Below are 24,717 nucleotides of genomic sequence, written 5' to 3'. Positions count from 1 at the left end.
CTTGTTGGCTTGATTCATTAATGGTCTCCTCATAATGTCATGTGCTGAATTTCTATTTTATTTTGTCTTGATTTCATTTTTAATCTTCCTCTATTTCTCTGAGACACTAAAACACCTTCTTGGAAAAGCTCACATTTTTCCTCTGTGCTTTGAGATGTAAATCTGCTATCTTGCTTTAGGTGAGGGCTTCAGCCAAGTGGGGCAGATAAGCTTTAACTTGTTCCTTGTGTAGAGGTAATTTGAATCAAACTGGCCTTTTTAAATTTGTGATTTTTATATTGTATCTGTCTCATAACTGAGATTGTAAATAAAGGTTATATTTGTTTCTATGTTTTATGTATACATGTGTAGGCTATATCTTGTGTCTACATGTATGCTTATGTCTACACATGTGTTTTTATATTGTCTACATGGCACCAAATAGGATTATAAATAATGCACATAAATTAAATCAATAAGCCTAAATGTTTTTAAGTTCATGTAACTTTAGTAGTCAGTGGCAAATAAAGCTAGTTTAAAAAATAATTGTTTGTAAGATATAATATCCCAGGGTCCTGAGGCTGCTGGCTGTAGGCCTTGGTGCTGCCTATCACCCACACGAGCAGGCCGGAGCCAGAGCCAGAAGCCCCTGGGGTCCTGAGGTGACAGACCATGATCCTTGGCCCCACCCACCACAACCAGGCCAGCATTGGAGTCAGCCATGGGCCACCCTGCCTCCCTTCTCCTCTCTCCCCAACAACATCTTAGAATGTACTTATTATTTTAAAAATATAAATAAATAAAATATAGTGAAAATGTTTTCAGAATTTAATTTAGACTTTTTAAGATTTTTCTTGGCAGCTGGCTGGTATGGGGATCCAAACCCTTGACCTTGGTGTTACAACACCAGGCTCTAACTGAGCTAACTGGCCAGCCCTAGATGCTTTTGTCTAGGCAAATTGTCAAACAGGTTTATTCTGGTTCTACTAGATGTTTTAAGGTCATAAAACTTGCTTCTGTTATATTTTTGATACTGACAATTTATGAACTAAAGCTGTCAGGACTGGCTGCTGGACTTCCCCCAAAGCCTTGCACACATCTTGTTGTGAATTTATATCTCTGGTTCTGAATCTCTGAATTCTGGGATCTACACAGGTAGCCATGGTGAGGCCTGGGTACATGTGTCCACAGTGCATGGGCCACCAGCTGCAGGACAAAGCCAAGCCCAATGTGGACCCATCATCCCTATCCCAGCTCTGCCTCCTGGCCATGCTGGGCGGGACTGTATCCTCCAGACATCATTTGCTTACTGTCTTGGGCTCTGTACCTGATATACAAATCCAAGCAGGCCCTGTCCTTCATGGCCACCCTCAGTGCCACTTGGACCCAGTATGACTAGAAGGGATGTTGGAGAAAGTACCTGTGTCTAGTATCTTAAAAGCATTGGTTAAGACTGGCTGATGCCGGTTTAGCTTTGTCTTCTTTTGTTTTGTTTTGTTTTCAAAAGAATACAGAAATGGCTAGCTTTATTTTCATGAACAGTTCAAGCATGGTTGTTAAAAATAAGTAACTTAGGCATAAATATTTATAAATATACTCTTCATAGTTTTAAAAAATCTTTTTGGTAACTTGAAACTTTAAGGTGAAATTAAGTAATAAAAACTCATTAAATATCTGGGTCATTTCTAAGTAAGTTAAAATACTAAAACATTAATTATTAAGTATAACTTTAAAGTTTATGTACATTGACATCTTGTTTTTATATGGTATAAAAAAGCTACAAATATCTGGGTCTGTTAGTAAGCATAACAATTGTTCTAAGTACATGTTTCTAGAAATTATAAAACATAGATTCACAAAATATTGGTATGTGACAAACAGTTCAAAATGGATTTTTAAGAATGAAATCCTGACATTTGCAGTAACATGGAGGAGTTTGGAGAAAATTATATTAAGTGAAATAAGCCAGGCGCAGAGGGAAAAATGCCTCATGTCCTCACTCATAAGTGGCAGCTAAGAGAGAAAGAAGGAAGGAGGAAAGACCACAGTGGTGTGCTAGACTTGCAGAGGGAGAGAACAGACCTAGCGTTGCTGGGGGTGGGGGAGGGTTGGGGCAAGGTGGAGGGGTCAGGGAATAACTGAGTGGGGGATATGGGGAATATGGGGATATGCAACTTGTGGTAATGCACATGCTAATAGTATTGATCTGATCATCACATCTTGGGCACAGGTAGTGACAGTCAGTTTATTACCCCAAGAATATGCATAATCAATTTTTAAAAATTCAGCATTATTTAAATATTGTTTCAAAACAATGATTTAGAAAGAAAATAGAAACAAGGCAGGAAGGAACCAGTAAGTAGCAGAGATGAAAAAAGCTATAAATATGAAAATGTATTTCTAGTAAAGAAAACTGAGAGTTATTTTTCCTTTTGCATGAGAGAGAACTTTGTGTAGTCAAAATGATAGGAAAAGAGAAAATTAAGTCTTTGTCCTAAGGTGAAATGCTTGCAAAAAGGAATTTTATGTGTAATCGAGTTGGCTCAAATTGGAAGGAAATTATTTACAAGTTTTTCTAAAAATTGAGCATTAATATCAAAAGTGCACTGATGTGAGGCTAGAATTTGCTCCCGTGTTGGAACAATGGGGTTTTCTCACAGCACTGATCTGCTGTTAATAAAAATTGTGATGAGAGGTTTTTCTTTATCTTCTAGGTAACTGCCCTATGAAACAGATTCGGTGTTTTATCAAGACAATCTCTTGCGCTTTGTGCCTTTAAAATCTTTTGTCACTTTGTTTTTATTTTATAATGATTTATGATCCTATTTTACTAAGTGTTTTAAACCTTTGTCATTTTACACACTTTCCAAAATCAAATTCTAAAAATTAAGTCTTTTGACTTGAACTAAGTTTGAGATGTTCCAAAGGCCCTGGAACTTCTCAAAGGATCTATAAAAGAGAGATATTAAAACCAATTGGGCTTACTTGATAGGTTAAATTATATGAGAAACATTACCAAAACAAGAAAGGATGTTTGACCTTTTTGATTTATACAGATATATCATCAATATGTGTTCCAAAATTGTATAAGGTTCCTAGAGATCTGATGTGTCCTGTTATAAATGCTATCGGTCATAATTTTGGTGACTTTAAGTTATTGCATGCCACAGAAATACTCTTTCTGAAAGCTCTTTGCAAATCCTAGAGTGTTATTTCTTCAAGGAAGTTCATGAAAAGGATAAAAGACTGATGAGACTCTAAAATACAGACTATTGTTGATGCCTTTGAGATTATTCAGTTGGACTGGGTAAAAACTTCAAAACTCCAATGAAAAAACAACGGACTCATAAAATTGCTAATCTAACATCAAGGAGAAGAAGAATTAATTACATGGAGCTGAATGGATAAAGAACCAAAATGATTTTTTAAATTATTTTTTTTTAAATATATTGCTAAATCTTTTTAAGTTTAGCTTTCCAGATTTTAAGATTTTTTTTTTCTTTTGGACTATTTGGTAAAGTTCACTTTTGTGAGCAAAGTTGAAGCATTTACTTTCTCTCTACTTGATTCCTCCAGGATTTTAAAACTATTCACGAGTATTCTTATTTGATGCCAATATAGTTATTTGCATGACTGCGATAAGAATTTGTTTTCTTTTGTAACAAGACAAAATTGGAGACACTGGTTATTTTACCAAGGCTTTGATTGGAATGTCATATTTTCAGATATGACCAGACAGCTTTGAGGGATTGAGATTGACTTTATAAATCCAGTAGACTTGAAGAAAGACTGGCCTGGTGCCTTGCTTACACTTTCCTTTAAAGGTTCCTGGCCTTGTGGTAAGTAAAGAATGTCACTTTCTGACAGGCCCAGGAACTTCCAGAAGAGAGGAATTCATCCAACTTGAGCAGGTAGTCTGAGCATGAGTCACATCTTCGGACTGGCTTCCTAAGCCTTGAGAGGCTTTTAAGTCTAATCTGAGATCGCTTATAAAAATCCCAACAAAGCCAACTTAAAAGAGCCTACAGAATAAACCACTATGCTTGCTGCACTTTATGCAAATAATCAGGCCAGAGACTAAACTTATTTTGGAAACGAATTAGTCTTATGATACATATCCTTGATAAAAAAGGAGGACAAGAGAGAGAGAACTGTGTTTCAAAACAAAACAAAATGAAAAAGATAGCACACCTGTCATTAGATTCTAGCTTTGTCCATTGTTCTTGAGTTTTTTATTATCTGGACTGAATCCAGAGTTTTTTTTGTTGTTTTTTTTTTCAGAGTTTTTTGTTTTGTTTTGTATTGTTTTAAAAAAGATGACCGGTAAGGGGATCTCAACCCTTGGCTTGGTGTTGTCAGCACCATGCTCAGCCAGTGAGCAAACCGGCCATCCCTATATAGGATCCGAACCCGAGGCCTTGGTGTTATCAGCACCGCACTCTACCGAGTGAGCCACGGGCCGGCCTCAGAGTTTTAATTTCCTCTGATATCTAGATGCAACAATCCAGACTAACATTTTCAGTTTTTCTCTCACCCTTCTATTGAAATCGTCAAAAATTAAAGCCGTTTTTTCCTAAGGCTCAGCAGGTTAAAGTAAGTCAACTGACTTTGAAGAAAAATTACCACAGCAGTTAACGTTTACACAAGCTTTGTACACACAAACTGCAATCCAGAAAAATCTGTCACAGTGCCACTGCCAGTCCACTCCAACTGAAGATGCTTCAGAGACTCCAGACCCAGAGACTAGCTTATAAACTGCTCCAGATGTTAATCTTTGTTTTCCTTTTGTTTACACAGAAATACCTCATACTAAGGATGTTTGCCTACAGCATATATAGAGGCCCCGCTTTGAGAGACCATCTTCAATGCCATCTCCTAGAATGAGACACAACTGTTTAATTGGACTGACCTATTCCCAGGAATGGAAGACTGGTTTTCAATGTCATTTTCTTAGATTCTCTTTTTACAATATCTGATAGTTAAATGTGCCATCAGATGGTACACCAAAATAGTTAAGGAGGGGACTAATGTACTAGTTATACAAAATATACCTGCCAAGCCAGGGAATATTTCCAGCTAGGAGCTAAACAATTTCATTCTGCAAACCCTAATCTACAAATGAACTCCATTTGGTTTAGTAACAGGAGTACCTTTCTTACAAAGAGTGGTAGTTATGGAAGGAGCACTTAAGTTTAACAAAATTTAAGTTGGGAACAGATGGTTGAAGAGACAATCATGGGAAGGGCAGGAGATCATGTTTTAGGCAGAAGGAACACTCATATACAAAATCTCCAATTCAGAAATGACTTTAGTATGTTTCAGGAACAGAAAGGCCATTGTGGCTATAGTGTACTTGGTAGGGGGAAGAGGGCCACCAGAGGAGATGAGAGATAGGCAAGTGCCACAGGAGTACGAATTTTATTTCAAATACAATGGGAGACCAATGACTGGTTTTAAGCAGGAAACTGACATGACCTTAAATTTTAAGTATTGCTCTAGCTGCTCTCTAGAGACTGGATAGGAGGGAGTCAAATGTAGATAAAGGCAGGAAGGCTAGTTAGGAGATTATTGCAGGAATCAAGGCAAGTGACAATAGCTTGGGTGGATGCAGTGGAGATAGAAGGAAGTGAGGAGATTTATGTTTCTGGAGGTAGAACTAGGACTTGGTAATGAATCAGTGAGAGTGAAGTTTCAAAAATGACTCCCAGGTCTTTGGCATGTCCTACTGAGTGAACAGAGCATTTTATAAACAATGGGGAATACAACAGAAGAGGAGCAGGTTTGGGAAGGTGAAGTAGGAGAAGAAAAGTTCAGGCTTGAATATGCTAGTTTGGAAATGGTGGTAAGATATCCCAACAGAAATGGCAAGAAGGCACTGGATCTATGAATCAGAAGTTCAAAAAAGTGATCTGGACTAAATATATAAATTTAATGGGATATACTCCTAGTATTTTCACCATGAAGCCTGAGAGTAATTAAATTTAATGATATGAACATTCACAGTCTTACAATCTAAAATCATTTAGCAATGAAAAGATCTTGCACTTACATTAGGCCTTTCTCTCAAAAACAATGCATATTATCAGTAGTTATTATAAGTCAGCATGGCTGATAAGAATGAGAAAGCATTTAACAGGAAAGAGGCAGGGGAAGGAGGATCCTCTGCCTTAGAAGATGGGAACGTTGCAGTCTGGAACCCTCTTCCGAGTTAGGCATCCTTCTTACTGGGGCAGAATCACTTGGCCACAGTTTTACAAAAACTAAAATCTCAGTTCTTAAAAAAGATAATTTAGATGCCATACTACCTGAGGAAGGGGTTTCACTTTTCCAGGGTTCTATATTTAGCCTTTCTGAATTGGGGCTTTAGTTTTGGTGCAGTAAATAAACTAATACATGTAGAGTGTTTAGCCCACTGCCCAGCACTTTGTAAGTGCTCAACTGCTCACTGTTATTATTAACATTGGAAGAAAGGACACTAGACTGTGAGCCAAAGTTTCTGCATTCATTTCTGGATTAAAAATAATGGGAAAAAAAATTCTAACTAGTGTAAGAAAAAAAATAAATTTATTGACTCGACTAGCCATTGAAATAATGAGCATCAGGAACCAGGGCCTGTGGAAGTAGTATTCAACTTTCTATTTGTCTCTGTGTGATATTTTGAAATACAGTACATATTTGGTCTTATCCCAGTTCCTGTCCTTTTCCTGGCATACAATTCCTAAAATCCCCAGAATCTCCAAAGTGATGAGAGTGTCTTTTGGTACGCCATGAGTCAGCTGTCGGCTCTGATGGCTGGCAGACGCCAGGCAGCTTCAGGATGTGGCTGGTCACTGAAAAGACCAAGGCAGGATTAAAGAGTCAGGACTTTCAGTTCCACCCCCCAATCTCGGGGAAGGGGAGAGGGGATGAAGGTTAAGCTGATCACCAATGACCGATGATTTAAACAGTTATGCCTACATAATGAGGCCCTCATAAAAACCCAAGAGGACTAGGTTTGGAGAGCTTTTGGACAACTGAACTCGTCCATGTGCTAGGAGGCTGGCACACCCCAAATCCACGGGAACAGAATCTCCTGTACCCAGGATCCTACCAGATCGTGTCTTGTGTATATCTTTATCTGGCTATTTATTTGTATCCTTTAAAATATCCTTTATAATAAACTGGCTGTAAATGTTTCCCTGAGTTCTATGAGCCCCTCTAGCAAATTAATTGAGCCTAAGGAGGGAGGAGGTGGTTGTAGGAACTCCAGTTTTTAGCTGGCCAGTTAGAAGTTCCAGAGGCCTGGACTTGTGAGTGGTATCTGAAGTGGGGGCAGTCTTCAGGACTGAGCCCTTAACTTGTGGTATCTGACGCTATCTCCAGGTAGGTAGTGTCAGAATAGATTTGAATTAGAGAATAGTCAGCTGGTGTCTGCTGCAGAATTGATTGCTTGCTTAGTGCATAGGGAGAAACCCCACACACATCTGGTGTCAGAAGCATGTTGTGAGAGTATAGTGGGAGAAACTGAGTGTGTTTTTTCCACTCACTCTGCTTTTCTTTTCCTGTTCGCCTGAATCTCTTTTACTGCAGAAAGATCTTCTCCATGTGACAGAAAATATGGCTGTACCTGCTAAGCACCCCTAGCAAAAAGAATGTCCCCTCACCCTTGGCTTACATGAATTAATTTCAGGGAAAGATTCTAATGGGCTCTGGGTCATATGTCTAACCCTTGTGCCAATCGTTGTGGCCAGAGGGATGAGTTGCTCTAATTAGCCAGGCCTAGGTCACAATCCCAGAAGTGACCCTGGCCTTCAGGGAACAGGGTCTGTTCCTTCTTGTGGGAAGTCACAAATCAAAAGCAATCACGACCCTCACAGTACTTCCACTCCGTACCTACCATGTAATATTTGGTCTCATCGTCTCACTGACCTCGTTTCCTCACAATAAAATGGCGATAGTAATTTCTGACCTATGTCACCTTTTTTTTTTTCCTTAAATAATGAAGATCAAAGGACCCAAGGTATGTGAAAATGTCATATATAAATTTTAGCTAACAATATTGGTCAGACCAAACTACTTTAACCAAGTTTACTAGATAACAATTTATTAATTTGTGGTGAAAGTCATATTTTTAAAACATTTAATAATTTCAAAAACAAAAATGGCATAAATGTATTAAGGTTGTCAATTCAGTTGCCTTAAATAACAGGTTGGGGAACTAGTTAAGAAACAGATATTATCAGAAGTATTATCTCTAGGTGAACACTGATCAGAGGTATGATATAGTGTGTAAAATTTTCATTTAGAAAAAACCATAGACCTCTAGCACTAGAAGGCATCTGGCCAACCTCTTCACTTGACAGATAAGGAATACGAGACCCAGAGAGGTGGACATGACTTGTGTAAGATTACATACCAGTAGGTGGAATAGCAGGACTAGTTCTCAAGTCTCCCAAATACCAATCCTTATTCTTTCTATTCTACTATATTCCCTCCTTTCCTTGCTACACCCTGTTGGAACTTGATGGATCCGTCTCCAACAATGAAGGGCAGTTAGAGTAGAATTTGATTGTAGTTTGATATTGCAAGTACTTGGATAGAACATGTGGGGAGGCCCCCTTGAGAGACCCTCACATCACAGAGTACAATGCTTCATTCCTGTATATTTAGAGCTCACAGTATTGGTGGAGAGGCACTTGGCCAGGGAGCTGCTGAGCGCGCTCTTTTCTTGTTCTGGTGAAAGGAGCTGCAGGAAACTAAGGAATGCATTTGTATGTGTATCAGTGCCTGGCACATAGTAAGTGCTTTATAAAGTGTTTGTTGAGTAAATAAAAGAATATTTATCACCTAAATTCTCGGTCTCTTCAGGACTGCAACAGCTTCTTAACTGGCACCCCCCAACTTTGTATGCCTTCCCAGTGCTCTTCCTAAAAGCCAGAGATCTCAGTCCCAAATCTCTGTTTAAAAGTCTCCTCGGGGGGGTCAGCCCGTGGCTCACTTGGGAGAGTGTGGTGCTGATAACACCAAGTCAAGGGTTAAGATCCCCTTAACGGTCATCTTTAAAAAAAAAAAAAAAAAAAGTCTCCTAGGGTTCCCAGGCTAGAATAGAAAAGCCTCAGCTTGAAGACCCAGGCTCTTCACAAGGGGACACCTAAAGGTAAGGAGTTGATGGAATCATTAATGGAGCCCAGTTAATTTTTTAAAAATATAATAAAAACAAAATCAAACTGAAAAAGGCAGTGTTACAAAAGTTACGGGGCTTTTTTTATTATTATATTGAACAAATTAAAGCATTAACAATTCTCCCCACCACCACACCCAATAAACCAGTTGTGCTGTTCACAAAATAACTGTAATTGCAAGGGTTCTCAAACTATTGTCCTTCTAGCAGCACAACAGGGGCAGACGGTGAGGTGAGGAGGTTGTTTCAATCCACGGAGGGTCAGGGTCTGGAGACCCTGGCGCAGGCGTCCAGAGCCTTCAGATGATGCCCCTGGGGCAGGCTGGACTGCCTGGGCAGCCTGGGCCCCGACGATCTCCACCGGCCAGCCCGGCCCCCAGAACAGTCTAGGCCCCGGGACGGCCCAGGGACGACCTCGGCCTCGGGGACACCCTCCCCCCGCCCGCCCCTCAGCCGCCACCCAGCCCCGGGCCCTTCCATGCACCCACTCACAGAACTCGGCCCCCGCTCCCGCCGGCCCCGCCTGGCTCGGCCCGGCCGGCTCCTATTCGCACTCGGGCCTCTCCCTCCGGAAGGCCGGATCCCGCATCGGGGAGAGGCGTCCCCAGAAACTGTTATTCCGACCGCGGCGCCCCCTGGAAGCCATCGCAGTGACAGCCTCCTGACGCGAGTCACGGAGTGGAATCCGGCGGCGACCCCCTTAAGGAGCCCGCGAGAGGGCGTGCCACCGCGCCGACAGGAGCTGCCCGAGTCGTCCGGGCGGTAGGCGGGGGCTCGCCCCCCGCGCCACGAAGCTCGGCCAATGGGAGCACGCGCTGCGAGGCCCCGCGGTCCGCGCCGTGGTGCTGAAAACGCGGCGCGCCGAAGGCGGGCGCCGGGCGCGCGCCAACTGACCCGCTCCCGGAGTACGCGAGGCCGGAGCGTGCGCTTGGGGTCTGCGCTTGACAGCCCCTGCCTGGCGGGCGCCCAGAGTCGCCAGGCCGGAGATGGCCCCCGACCCAGTGGCCGCCGAGACCCCGGCCCGGGGGCCCACGCCGCGCTACTTCACCTGGGACGAGGTGGCGCAGCGCTGCGGGCGCGAGGAGCGGTGGCTCGTGATCGACCGGAAGGTGTACAACATTAGCGAGTTCACCCGCCGGCACCCGGGGGGCTCCCGAGTCATCAGCCACTACTCCGGGCAGGATGCCACGGTGAGCGCTGCCAGGCCTTGGCACGGGAGGGGGCGGGGCCGGGCGGCTGCAACCAGAGGCTGCGTGCGCAAGAGAGGAAGGTTGGCACTGTGCGGAATATCAGCTAATTCGGGGAAAGCCGGGAGGAGCCCGAGCATACCTGTTGCCCGTTGGTTGGGCATCCTGCAGACACGGGACGCAAGGACAGAGACTCCGAAAACTGGAGTCTGGGGAGTGGGGACGGAGGCCGGCAGCGTGCGCACACACAAAGGGCTGCGCTGTCCATCTGTGCATTGCGTGTGTTGCCCCGAGTCTGCGGTCTCCATGCGTGGGCAGGACCCAGAGCTGGAGGGAAGAGAGCGAGGATGCCGGGCGCCGGGGGAGGACGGGTCAGCGGCCGGCGGAGGGACTCGCGTCGTTTCGGTGGCTGGGAGGGGGAGCGCAGCCGCGTCTAGACGGAGCGTGCCAGGCTCCAGCGCGAGCAGGAGCGGGAGGGAGTAGGAGAGGGGCCCGCTCTCAAAGATAAGGTTGAAACAGGAAGCTTTGGCGAGTCCACTGTCTTGGGAAGCTCGGGTGTGAAGGCGGGAGGGCGGGACAGGGGCAGCCCCGGCCGGAGAGGGCTAGCGGCGGCTGGCGCACAGTGGGAAATGGGAATGGCATGCTGAAGGTGGGGGCGCCTTCATCCGCGTACTCTTAGCGAGGACCCCGGGAACAGTCCTCGAATGCTGCCGGGGAGGCCGCTCAACCGCATGCCAGCGGAGTCTGCAGCTATTCGGCGGAGCGGACAGCCGTCTGCACGCCAGGGCGGGAGGCCCACTGCAGGGTTGCGTCCCTCCCCCCTTGCGCCTTACTGCGGGATCAGAGCGCGCCCCAGCCCCTGTCCGGCTGCTGCTCTTAATAGACCATCGTCTCCCGGAGCTTCGACACCCGGCGCCACTCTGCTGGGCTACAGCGCCGGGATGGGGAGGAGTCACCCCTTGAAATCCAAAAGTTAGGGTCGTCGCTTCACTGCGTTTCCCCCTCGGCAGCTAGGATCGCGTCCCCTTCCCCTGCATCCCTCTCATCCCATGCCCTGCGGCATGTCCCCCTCCACGGCCCTGTCACTCTAGAACGCGCCTCGGGCCACCAGGGTTCCTATTACATCACAGTGGACCCGCTTCCCTTTCTGAGGTGGCCGGTGGCCAGAGCCTGCGCGGGTGACCCGGAGTGACCATTTCGGAGCCCAGATAGCTGCCAACGGCGCAGGCGTGGGCCGGCGCATGCGCAGAGGGAGCAGTCGCCGACGCCGGGGCTTCCCGTAGAGTGATTTGGGGCCGGGGACGCCGCGGCGGGGACGACGATTGGTCCGGATTTGTGGTGCCACCGGCCGCCGGCTCCGCCCCGGACCCCGCCCCACACGCCGCTTCTCGCCCAACCTTTGCAAGGGAATCTCGTCTCCGAGGCCCCCTACCTCGTCTAAACCGAGTTAGCCACCCTGGAGCAGTGGGTGGTCAGAGTGCTGGGGGAAATATGGAACCCTACCCGGAACAGCGGCGGAAGAAAGGGGGTGAAATGCAAAAATTCACCATTTCGGGTACAGGGAGTCTTTCTGTTCGCAGTTTGTAGAGAACGCTGGGTCAGAGAAAGAACTTGTTAAAAGTCCCAAAAGAAGAGACTGAAAAGTCTCATAGCCCCACCCATCCCTTCTGACTGTTTCAAACTTACATCTACATTCATGGGCAAAAGCTGTCCCTAGATACACACACACGGGAAAGGCCAGCCCAGGCAGGTCTTTCTGGGTGATACCCCCCAGCCAATGCTTCCTATTCCTTGGTTTGGTACCCCCTTCTTACTAGAACACGGTTGCTGGGTGATCTTGAACTGTGGACACCTGGGAAAGGTCTGAGCACCCTTAAAGGACTCGCTGTCCGGAGAGAGGTGGTTTCTGCCTCAACTTTGGTACAGCCTTCTGGCTGGCAAGAGGATGGCCTTTGGAGTGAGCCCTCCAGGACTCCAGGGGACTGGGGCTTGCTCCCTCACCTTTCTGTCTCCTCACCGTGCTTGCAGGATCCCTTTATGGCGTTCCACATCAACAAGGGCCTTGTGAGGAAGTATATGAACTCTCTCCTGATTGGGGAACTGTCTCCGGAGCAGCCCAGCTTTGAGCCAACCAAGAATGTGAGACCCTGTTTGCTGTTTGGAGACTCTTGGTTGTTGGAGATTGGGGAAAGGGGATAGCAGAAAAGCCTAGATGGGATCACAGGTGACCCGTCAGTAGTTCTTGGGAGTCTTGAGGTTCCTTCATCTCTTGCATAGTCATGGGGTCATAAGCTTGAGAGAGCAGAGTTTTGTAACCTATGACTGTCCCAAGGCTGCCACTACCGTGGCTACCATCATCATCATGATTATCATGAGACCTATTTTCTGAGCATTTACTATGTGTCAAGAATAAACTCATATAATTCTCACATTTACAAAAGAGAAAACTGAGGTTCAAAGAACTTAAGCAGCATGGCCAAAGGTCACACAGTTAGTAAATGGCAGAGTAGGGACTTAAAACTCTTAGGTGTGATCCCGTAGCACCTCCTTCTGTCATCCTTCCTCACTATTGTGGTATTTTTGCCTAGGACTATGGACTTCCCACAGCAACCTCAGAGGGAGATCCTTGAGCCTGAGCGGGCCCTTGTCCCCAGCAGTGTTGGGTTGCAACTGGGAAGAGTAACACCACCAACCACCCCCCAAACTCTTCCACAGAAAGAGCTGACTGATGAGTTCCGGGAGCTGCGGGCCACGGTGGAGCAGATGGGGCTCATGAAGGCCAACCACGTCTTCTTCCTGCTGTACCTATTGCACATCCTGCTGCTGGATGTTGCTGCCTGGCTCACACTTTGGGTCTTTGGGACATCCTTCGTGCCCTTCCTCTTCTGTGCAATGCTGCTCAGCGTAGTTCAGGTGAGACCTCTGGGGAAAGCTCTCTGTACCCTTCAGAAGGCCAAGAAGCCCTGCCCTCTGACCAGGGCAGATCTAAGGTTATATGGGAGGGTCCATGCAGAGAGTTCAGTGTCTGTGGCTTTTATCTGCTTATTAGCCACATGCACACCTTTATTTCTGTCTCTCCAGCTGCTTCTCACAGGGTTCCCTTCTTCTTGTGGAATTTGTTCTCGGAAACTTTGAGTTCAGGATCTGCTCCAGGCCAGGTGTGCCAAGAACCAAGATGCTGGTTTCTCAGCAAAGCTTGGCTCCCTCTCCACCACCAGTATTGCCCAATATGCTAATATTGGTTGGACCCTACTACCCATTTGGCAAGATTTCTACTCACCTGAGTCCTTTCTGTATTCTGAATGTCAGTCCATCGTAAGTCACAGAACTTCAGAGCTGGGGAAACTGAAGAACAAAGAAGGGATAGTGATTTGCCCCAATTCATATGTGAGTCAGTGGTAGAACAAGAATTAGGACCCAGGTTTCCTGGCTCCCTTCCTGGTGTGCTACGTTGGGGTAGTGCAGCCATCACAGGCCTCTGTGGAAGAAGGAAGGAGAGGCTGAAGGAGCTGCTGAGGTCAGGGAGAGGGACGTTGGGCTGGTGGGCTGCACTCAGCATTCCCTTCTCTCCCAGGCCCAGGCTGGCTGGCTCCAGCATGACTTTGGCCACCTGTCAGTCTTCAGCACCTCTACATGGAACCACCTGGTACATCATTTTGTGATTGGCCACCTGAAGGTCAGTGGGATGGAGAGGGGCTCTCTGAAACTGCAGTCAATAAAGGGCTGCCTGGGGGTAGGAGGGACCCTAGTTTTTCATGATGTCTCTGCTTATCTGTAGGGGGCCCCTGCCAGTTGGTGGAATCACATGCACTTCCAGCACCACGCCAAGCCCAACTGCTTCCGCAAAGACCCAGACATCAACATGCATCCCTTCTTCTTTGCCTTGGGAAAGATCCTCTCTGTGGAAGTGAGTGGAAAGGTCTTGGGGAATGGAAAGCAGCCAGCTCAGAGGGCTTTGGGGAAAATGCTTTGGGGAAAGTTTTCAGTGCAGGTAAGATATCAAGGGCCCAGCTAGCTAGGGCCTTTGCTGTCTGGAAGTTCGGGGAGGCAACAGACAGTCAACTGGGCCTGCCCATGACAGAATCTCCCGTTCTCCCTAATGAGTTCAGTCAGCAGATAGTTATTGCATAAGAGGACCAAATTCTGCAAAGGATCTAGAGGATGACCAGGAGATTTTTGTGCAGGCCCCTGCTCATCCTTGCAAGTGGTGGATGGCACCTCCTTGGAGGTGCTTTTTTGACACTCCTGCCCCAAGCAGTCATTCCCCCTGTGCCTTGTATTTCTCTCTTACACTTGGATGTCTGACTGTGTCACAGTCTTCCCCATCCAGGGCTGGACTGTCTTCCTCTTCTTTGATGCCCTGTGCCTGGCACATCCATTCACCAAGTACTTCTTCCCACCCTCCTGATCCCAGCCTGACTTCCAGGGTGGTCAGTACTGAGTTTGAGTTGTCACCTGAAGTTGTAAGAAAAAGTCTTAACACAACTGCTGAAGGAAGAATGCCTGGTGGGAGGGGTGGAGATCTTGTGAATTTTTACTGAGTATATGGGAATGGAAGTTTCGAGGCCAGCAGAGTTCTTTGAAAGGTTAATTTAAAACTCTTTGTCCCGATGCCCCAGGCTGCAGTCAGAGTTCTGCCAGATCCCCCTCCCTCCTGCTCTATGACATATCAACATGCCAGGCATTAAGCCATCATTATACACTTTTCAGTTCCAGGCAAGAGTTCAAGGCAGCCTGGCACTCTTTCCTCTTCAGCCATGAGAACTCTGTGGAAAGACTTTGGCTGTCCTGGTAGGAGGAACTGATAGCATGAGGCTTGTGCCCTACCTGTCCATGATGTTCTCATTCTCCGACCTCTTAAGCATGGACTTCCTTGGTTTATTACATGTCCAACACTCTGTTTCAGTCAACAACGTGTGGAGGATGATCCAGCCCCCACTTCTGGCTCAGGTGGCTGGTTTGAGGGCGTGTGAATTATTTATTGGGCAGTAAAATGGGGCTCCTGGTAGAACTTCTAGTGTCACTACAGCAGGTTGAAAAAAAAAAGTGGGGGGCTAAAGTGGAAGGGAAGCTTCTCACACCACTACCTTTATTGCTTCTGGGTACTTAGGTTTTCAGGAAATTCTTATCTACAGACATCAAAAATAGAGAATGATTTCAGACCCAAAATAGCCTCTTTCTTTCTTTCCTCCCCTCTCCCCTCTCCCAGGTATGAGGCTAAGGATAGGCTGCTTGTTAGTGAGTACCTGGGCTGTTGGCTATTGGGCTTGGTTCAGTCTCTCTGGGTACAGCTTAACTGGGTGTTGATGCCCATGCTGACCCTGTGGCAACCACCCCAGTGCTTCCAAATTCTCCTGGAGCACAAGGAGGTACAAGGGACATTTTGTCCTAAATAGAACCCTTCTGACCTCCGAGAGTCTAAACACAATGAGCAAAGTTATTTTGGCATAATGGCATTTGATTGCCATTCAGGGAGGTAGCACATGAATGAAGTTACTTTCCATAACGCTCTAAGAATGGAGGCCAGGGTTCTGTCCCACCCACCCCTCCAAACAAGAAGGGTGCTCCTCTTCCAGTTTTCCCCTCTCAGTTAATGTTGCTTGGTCCAGTTTATCTCTGGTCTGGATTAGATCCAGCCTCCTCACTGATCTCCCTGCAATCATACCTGCCCTCTAAAATTCATTCTCTCCAGCTAAAGCCAGGACGATCATGTTAAAGTGCAAAGCAGATCATGCGACTGCTGAAAACCCTCCAGTGACTTCATGTCACCACTAGAATAAAATCTATACTCCTGGCTAGCTCAGTTGGTTAGAGCATGGTGCCGATAACATCAAGGTACAGAGTTCAATTCTTGTACTGGCCTGCTGCAAAAAAAACAAACAAAGAAACCCAAATTTCTTGCCTTTGCTTTACCAGGGCTGTCTAAGGCCCTACATGATTGGGCCGGTCTCTAGTTTTCAGGTCTTCTCATTCTACCAAAAGCCTTTGTACTGGCTATTCCCTCTAATGGGGTGTGTGTGTGTGTGTGTGGGTGTGGGTGGGTGAGTGGGGGTGTGGGTGGGTGAGTGGGGGTGTGTGTGTGTGTGTGTGTTGTGGGGTGTGTGTTGGCTGGCCATTACAGGGATGAAGCCTGGACTTTGGTGTTATCAGCACCACACTCTAATGAGCTGAGCTAACCAGCTGGTCCTGCTTTAACTGTTCTTCCCCTGAATTTTTGCATTGGTGGCCCTTCTCATCATTCAGGTCTCGTTTAGATGTTAGCATCTGCATCTGAGGGTGGCCATAACTGATCACCCTCCTGCCTCCCTCACTTTCTGTCATATTTTCCTTTTTTTATTTTTTGGCAGCTGGCCGGTATGGGGATCCGAACCCTTGACCTTGGTATTACAAGGCTGCACTCTAACCAACTGAGCTAACAGGGCAGCCTTTCCTATTTTTAATCTGTAAATTACCTTGAGCTCTGTTTACAAACTTATCACCAGCTTCCTCTCCTCGGGTTATATACCCTTCCTCTCCAGGAGGGTAGGAACTTTGTATTGTTCACCTCTGTATCCTCAGCACTTAGAACACATAGTAGGTGCTCAAATACTTGTTGAATGTTAATACAGAACGCTTCATCCAGCTGAAATGCCTTGCACAGAATAAGCTCTCAATAAATGACCTGTGAACACAGTGGGTGGATACATGAAAGGATGAGCCGGTATTCTTTTCTGGGGTTGGGTGCTCCTGTGCCCTTGTGGTCGTCTGGCCACCAGAATTAATTGGGGTGAGAGATGCAGAAGGAGCCATGGAGTGAGGCAGCAGAGCTGTGCTGTCTTGTTTCCATGAGCCCACACCAGGGATCTGGGCTGACTGGTTGACCTGGCTGCCCCAGCCTATCTCTTCAGCAGTGAAGCTTACAAAATAACCACCGTCCACTGGGGAAAACATTGCCAGACCTTCAGATTGTCAGTTCTTGGTATCTGCTTAGGGAAAAAACACACACCAAAGTGTTTTTCCTCTACCGTTACTCAGCAACAACACAGAAGAACAACTTCTGTGACCAAATGTGTGGGGATTTCTCCCCACCAGCAAGCAAGCCAGCAGTTCCACAGCAGACCCCAGCTGGGTACCCTCCAATTCAGTTTCTGACACTATATCTACCTGGAGATAGTGTTAGATTGCACAAGTTAAGGGCTCAGTCCCCAAGACTGCCCCTACCCAACTTCAGGTGACACTCACAAGCCCCAGAATAAGCTCTCAGGTTGTTTTACCCAGCTCCCCAGGTTATTTTACCTGTGCTTCTGACTGGCTGGCTGTAAATTGGGGTTTCCACAATCCCCTCCTTAGCTTCGATTGATTCGCTGAGAGGCTTACAGAACTCAGGGAAACACATTTACCAATTTATTATAAAATGATATCACAAAGGATACAAATGAAGAGATGCATAAGGTAAAGTATGGGGAAAGGGAAGCGGAGCTTCCATGCTCTCCCTGGGCGCACCACACTACAGGAACCTCCCCCTGTTCAGCTATCCAGCTCTCCAAACCCTGAACTCTTGGGTTTTTATAGAGGTTTCATTACATAGGCATGATTGATTAAATCACTGACCATTGGTGATCAAGTAAACCTTTAGCCCCTCTCCCCTCCCCAGAGTTTGGGGGTGGGACTGCTTTGGTCTTTCAGGTGACCAGGCCCTAGTCTGAAGCTATATAAGGGTTGCCAGCCATCAGTCAACTCTTTAGCATATGAATTAGCATATGAAAAGACACCATTTTGGAGCAATTCTAAGGATTTTAGGAGTTGTATGTCAGGAGTAAAAGACCAAATATATATTTTCATAATATCACGGGTATCCTTTCCACAAATATTTGCCAAATTCTGCTTAGCTTTCAAAACGTTTTATAAAGCTCATGTTGAAGTCAAGAGACCAAAAGATTTTGATGGGGAGGATTAGGGGCTGGATGTAGAGGGAATACTTACCTATATAGAGGTAAAAACGGTCATCCCTGGAGACTGATGTCAAAAAGTACCAGATGGTAGAAAGAAAAGGGAGAAGACAGGGAGGCCTGGAAACCTCATGACAAAGGTGTCTTGGGATGACCATAAAGGTCCTGAGGACCTGTAGACTGTGTTGTGCACATGCCTCACATGGGCATGGGCTCTGGTGTGGCACACTGCAGATCACAGCCCAGGGCTTCATGCTCCAGGTGCTGGAGGTAAGGCTGGGCCAGCTGGAGCCTTCTAGTAACATTAACAAGCTGATAGTCCCTGGAGTAGGCCTAAACTTCCAAGCAGGGGAAAGCCAAGGTAAGAGGAGGAAGGGAAGGGGTGACTAGTCTGTTGATACTGATTCGTTTTTGCCTTCTCACAGCTTGGGAAACAGAAGAAAAAGTACATGCCATACAACCACCAGCACAAATACTTCTTCCTGAGTGAGTGTCCTCATCCAGCACAGGGGGAACTGCCTTGGGAAGGGGTGCTGAAGGAGTATGAGGAGGAAATGTCTCTCCAAGGGATTACGGTATAGTAAGGAAAGGGACTGAAGGAAGTACGCCACCCTCAACCTCATTTACTCCCTCCGTGGAAGCAGTTTGCCATCTCAACAGAGCAAAGTCAAACAGGCTAATGTTTGGTTTAAGTTGATTTGTGTTGGGGAAAAAGTAGTTCCTCCAATCTCACCCTAGCTTCCACAAGGAAACTGAGTGGTCAGGTGGGTAACCACCTGCTTAAGCCTTAAATTTTATCTTAAACCTTGTCAAATAGAGACCACAGCCAAGGTGACCTGGTAGAGCCCAGTTCAACCCACAGGGGAACAAAGGTACAGATAGCTATGGGAGAATGGGACTGGAGGAGGGAGTGAAAAGCTGTTGGAGCTGAGAAGATATTTCTGTGGTTGTTAAGCTCCTTCTGAAGACTGCTATATATTCCCTGCTGTATTAGTCCATTTATATTGCTTATAACAAAATACCTGAAACGAAGTGATTTATAAAGAAAAACGACATTTATTGCTTACAGCTTCTGAGGCCGGAAGTCCAAGGTCCATCTGGTGGTGGCAACAGTGACCCTGGGGTCTCATGTTGCAAGATGGTGGAAGCAGAGAGAGCAGAGAGAGACAGAATCTCTTCTTTTAAAGCCCTCAGAACCACACCCCTGACCACCATTATTAATCCATTCACTACTACACAGTCCTACAATTGAATCACTTCTTCAAGGCTCCACCTTTCAATTACCATAATAGGATTTCCCACCCTCTTAACAGTCATAGTGGGGGCTGAGTTTCTAATACATAAAACTTGGGGGACACAATTTAAGCTTCACTGAGTTTTGGGGGAACATAGTTCAATCCACTATACCTGCTTTAAAAATCTGCTCTATCATGCCTAAAATTTGGGCTTTAAAACTCCTTTAAAATTTAAAATTTTTTAAAGAAGGGAGAGAAGGATTTCATTGATCCCATTTTAGTTTGAAGGAATTTATCCTAACTCCCTATTACCAGCTATCCCTACTAGAGAAAGGTGAATGGACAGAAGGGAAGAAAGAGTTTTGGAATCCATGGCACTTCAAGAAAGAGGAGCTATAGGTGGGCATTGTAATATAAGGGGTTATTGGTAGCATCCACGTGGTGCAGAGAAGGAATACAGAAAAGAAATGGGCAGCACATAGGATGAGATCCACTTCTTCAACCAAGAGAAGCCCCTCTGCTCCTTCCCACAGCTGACCTTCAGGGCTTCAGGTTGGGGTGGCACAAGCCCGTCTCCCTATGCCAAGGAAGTGAGATTCTCATCCTGAGGAGGACCAGCAGGGTCCCCCCCAGTACATACACACTATCCTGCTCCTGACCTTCACCTGCATGGTGGAGCAGCAGGAACACGGAGTGGGTGACTGCAGGGGCAGCGCTGTGGTCAAGATAATGCAGGGATATGAGCAGTGCCCTTTTAAAGGCATGGGAGCAGAGCATGTTCCATGTGTGGGATTTAACCTGTACCATTGGAAAAGAGTGCCACTCCCACCCCTCATCCTTCCTGGTGTCGTCTTAGGAGATTTTGCCTTGTCCAGACTTGCATTGGTGCCTGCCATCAGTGCCTGCTGGTTCCAATGGACTGAGAAAGCACTCGGGCAGTGGAGGGGTGACAGGAGGGGGTGGGCAGGAAGGAGCCCATCTCCAGCACTCACCTGCCCTTTCATGACTCTCATGTTGCTCACACCTCCTCCCTTTCTCCATTTCCTCCCCAGTCGGGCCCCCAGCCTTGCTGCCTCTCTACTTCCAGTGGTATATTTTCTATTTTGTTTTCCAGCGGAAGAAGTGGGTGGTAAGTATCCACAGCCCAGAGTTCCACATCTTATGTCACCAGTACCTGAGAGGGGAAGGGAAGGGCTCTCCAGAGAAAACTGAGACTGACTCCAGGCCTTAATTTAGAAAAAAATAATAGAAGAAAGTATAGATCCTCCTTATCTCTAGGGAGGACGAAATGGTTTGGACTTAACAGGCAATCTGACTCCCAAAGCCTGATTTCCTGCAGCCGTTGTCTCCTGAGGTTCTTGTGCTGCGTATAATGCCAGGGGCTAGGCTGGAAAGGGAAGATGAGTGGGAGGCGGCACCTCAGCACCTATTCTCAGGAAGCTTTTGATGAAACAGAATATGGTTGTTACCAGAAAAGCGGCACAGGCAAAAGGTTCTGGGTATTCCCAGAGGAGCCTGACTGCATCCAGCTTTGTGAAGTCCCTTTTCTAGCAGGCCTTGGAGGATGGGCAGGACGTGGACAGGCAGAGGTGGGCAGGGGAGGATGGACTCCAAGCAGAGAAGCTGGGAAGTGAGGGTGAGTGTGACTGCCAGACATACTGTGGAGGACTCAAGTGTCAGGGGAAAAGTATGGTGCTTGGGTCAATGTGCAGAAAGGTGAGTGGCAATTTGATCAGGGCACTGGCATGGACTGAGCCATGGTGCAGGCAAATTCATCTGGCAGCATGCTGAAGGATTTAGATGAGTTGGGGAGAAGCTGGAGGCAGTGAGGCCCTGTACCTTGGTACTTGTGAAGGTGACAGGCAAGGAGGGCTAGAGGGTGCCACTAGGAATGGAAGAAAGGAGCAGTGGCACTAGATATTGCAGGATTAGACCACTAAGAGAAGCCGAAGGAGACTGAGTGTTCAGTCTGTGTACCCTGGAGAAGGCTGTGCAGTGCAAAGACACAGGTGGAGTGAGAGGAAGAGCTGCTCTGTAGAGTCATGCTCTTTGCCTTTCTCACTGCAGGACTTGGCCTGGATGATCACCTTCTACACCCGCATCTTCCTCACTTATGTGCCGCTGTTGGGGCTGAAAGGCTTTCTGGGCCTTTTCTTCATGGTCAGGTAGTATTTGATGGGAGAGTAGGGATTGGCAAAGGAAAACACAGATGTTTGGGAGTGGCCAGTCTGGTCAGGGGGATGTTTCAGGAGTTGGCTTGGGAAGCTAGCCAGGCTGGAGCGGTTGCCTGAGGGGGAGTGAGAACTCTGGGCTCTGCTCACACTGTTTGCCTGAGTTCCGTATCCAACAGGTTCCTGGAAAGCAACTGGTTTGTGTGGGTGACACAAATGAACCACATCCCCATGCATATTGACCACGACCGAAACGTGGACTGGGTCTCCACCCAGGTAAGGGACAGTCACTCAGAAGTCCTGGGCATAATACAACTAATGAAAAAGGTGGGAGGGGGAAGTAATAGCAAAAAAAAAAAGTCCTCCAAACAGCAATGCCTTGTTACTATGAGGCCCAGGGACAGTTCCACACCCCTCCTCAGCCACCTTTACCTGGAGAAGGCTGGGCTGGCACCATCTGATACCCAGAGATGTGCTCTCCCCTCACCTTTTCCTCCAGCTCCAGGCAACATGCAACGTCCACAAGTCCGCCTTCAACGACTGGTTCAGTGGACACCTCAACTTCCAGATCGAGCACCAGTGAGTAGGCAGACCTAGGAAGCATGGTCCTGGGGAGGGTATAAGTAGGGGGGCAGGTCGGTGCAGAGGAGCTGGAGCCACTGACTCTCTTCCTTGTTCTCCTTGAAGTCTTTTTCCCACAATGCCCCGACACAATTACCACAAAGTGGCTCCCCTGGTGCAGTCCCTGTGTGCCAAGCATGGCATAGAGTACCGGTCCAAGCCACTGCTCTCAGCCTTCGCCGACATTGTCCAGTGAGTACCTGAACCCAGGAAGATGGCTGGTAGGGAGGGAAGAGGGCAGGGCGGTGGGCAGGGTGGTGAGGCATAGGCTGGGGAGTAACAGGAAGGTTTTCTCAGTTGTCTGGAGTGGAGGTCACCATGGCAAAGGCAGGATGCTGTGTTGGTTTTGTGGCCAGGTCAGGCTTTTGCTCTCACTGGGGCTTCCTCAGTGCCATGGCCCAAGCCAGCTTTCTCAGAAGCAAAGGGGAGGAGAGCCTCCAGTGGAAGAGGGTCTTACGGCATGGGGCTCAGCCTCCATCTGCCTGCAACAGCCTCACTACTACACCTCTAATGGGCTCAGTTCCACCTGTCTCCCTCACTATCTGCTCGCATTCTGTCCCTGCAGCTCACTGAAGGAGTCGGGGCAGCTCTGGCTAGATGCCTATCTTCACCAGTAACAACAGTCCCCAACCCCCACCTGAAGAGGAAGAGGACTCTGGAGTCAAAGCAGAGGAGAGCTTGAGGGAACATGCCATTACAGTTCTAATATTCAGAGGGGGGTGGGTTTGGGGACACAAAGGCTCTGACTCAAACCCTTCCCCTTTATCTTCTAGGCACAGATCTAAGACCCAAAGAGGGGTGGGGGGACATGCAAGCCTCCCAGAAGGAGGGAAGGAGCTGTGGGGCCAGGAATGTGAGACAGTTTTGTTGTTTGCTTTTTCTAGCCTGGCTGATGCAGATGACTGGCGAGCACAGAGGGAACCAGGAGGGTATTATACAAGGGGGACCTGTACATGAAGGCAAGAATCAAGAAGAGTTTTAGCACTAAAATCCCGCTGATATAAAGGGTGAACTCATCTCACTGGCCCACTTCTCAGTGCCTTCTCCACCCTCACCTGTAAACCTGAGAGGGACAGAGCAGCTGAACTTTTTGAGCAAGATTTAGAAAGGAAGCATTAATGCTTAGAATTCTGAAGCCTAGCATAACTCAGTGCAGGGGAACTCAGCTCACTGCCCAGGGCTAGATGTGACCTAGGTCTACCTCAGGCTGCTGGGGGAAGCCATTATCAGTCTCAGAAGCAGGCAGGGCAAAGCCAGGACTGTGGTATTGCAGACATTTGGCCCTGAAGGATCCTGGCACTGTAGATTTTGGCCTGTGTTCCATCCAGAGTCTAGAGGGAATATTAGGTCCTAGTCCTTGCCAAAACAGATGGTAGAGAGAGTTGCTGGCCATTATAAATCCCTTCATCTTTTGATTAACCTCTTCTAACTATCCCCCCAGGAACAGAACACTCCCAGGACTGAGAGTCCATGTCTTGCTCCATAAGCAAGTGAGCAAATGGGGCAGTTTAGTCTTTTCTCCTCCCTAGAAACGAACAGGGTTCCCAGTGGCTTCCCTTTACTTCCCAACGTGTAATTCCAGTTAGTGAGTACAAGTGACCAAATTGGGAGATACTAATTACTGGTCATAAAGTTTCAGTCATAAGGAATATAAAGGCTATAAGCAGAAACTTTCTATAACCTAAATTATGTTACAGCATTATCTTTGAGCAGGAGCAGTGAGTTAAATATAATCACTTAATAGTTCTAAATCAGAAATAGGAAGATTAAAAACAGAAAAACTTGTAATCATCATTGCTGTAGCTAGGCATCTTCCTCAGTCCACTGCTGCTCAAGCATCTTATACTTCTGGTGACCAGATAGGAACTTAGGGATAACTTGTAAAGCATTATCAGTCTAATAGTGAAATACAGTCTTTTCATCTTCTGGTTTCGAAAAGTATATAACCCTTGTCTCTGGAGAGCAAACAGGAATATGCCCTAGGACTTTTGCCTTAACTCCTAGGGCTTATCATTGGCATTCACATCCTCCTCTCTCCCCAAATCCACAGCCTTTCAGTCCAGGTGAAGGGATTATTTCTTTGCCTGTTTAACAGCCTCTACTCTAAGCACATTGACCATTTTGGATACTGGGAGAAGAACCTCAAACTGAAGGAAAAAGCAGAGCCTACATTTAGTTTGGGGAGGAAATGGCTGATAGTCAAGATGATGGTCCAAGGCACGTTGGGATAGGGTTAGAGTGAACAGATGGAGCAACTTAAGTCTTTTCTCCACCCACGGTGAGGCTGGTCTGGATTACTTAGAGGTTTGTCAAAACAAAGAAGGGGGAAAAAATAGTTGGGGAGACAACAAGTTGCAAAAGAGCTCAGATCTTTTTGATTTGGGCAGATTTGGCCCTGCTGGAGAATCTGGTTTCAAGCAGCCTGGGTAGAAAAAC

General features: G+C 47.0%; 1 protein-coding gene across 1 annotated transcript; it reads left to right on the top strand.

The window, feature by feature from the left end:
* The first annotated feature begins 9,941 nt into the window (after window positions 1-9,941).
* On the top strand, window positions 9,942-22,959 carry FADS1 (fatty acid desaturase 1). The gene is given in 13 exon segments (XM_063093419.1): window positions 9,942-10,076; window positions 10,078-10,329; window positions 12,355-12,465; window positions 13,042-13,239; window positions 13,901-14,002; window positions 14,105-14,233; window positions 18,680-18,740; window positions 20,542-20,618; window positions 21,557-21,654; window positions 21,840-21,936; window positions 22,160-22,239; window positions 22,348-22,473; window positions 22,847-22,959. Coding segments are annotated over 13 exon segments (1,518 nt in total). The 3' UTR covers window positions 22,899-22,959.
* Window positions 22,960-24,717: the final 1,758 nt, after the last annotated feature.

Source organism: Cynocephalus volans, chromosome 4 (assembly GCF_027409185.1).
Source record: "Cynocephalus volans isolate mCynVol1 chromosome 4, mCynVol1.pri, whole genome shotgun sequence".
NCBI lineage: Eukaryota > Metazoa > Chordata > Mammalia > Dermoptera > Cynocephalidae > Cynocephalus > Cynocephalus volans.
Note: the sequence above shows the minus strand (reverse complement) of the source record. Positions and strands in the feature narration are given on the sequence as shown.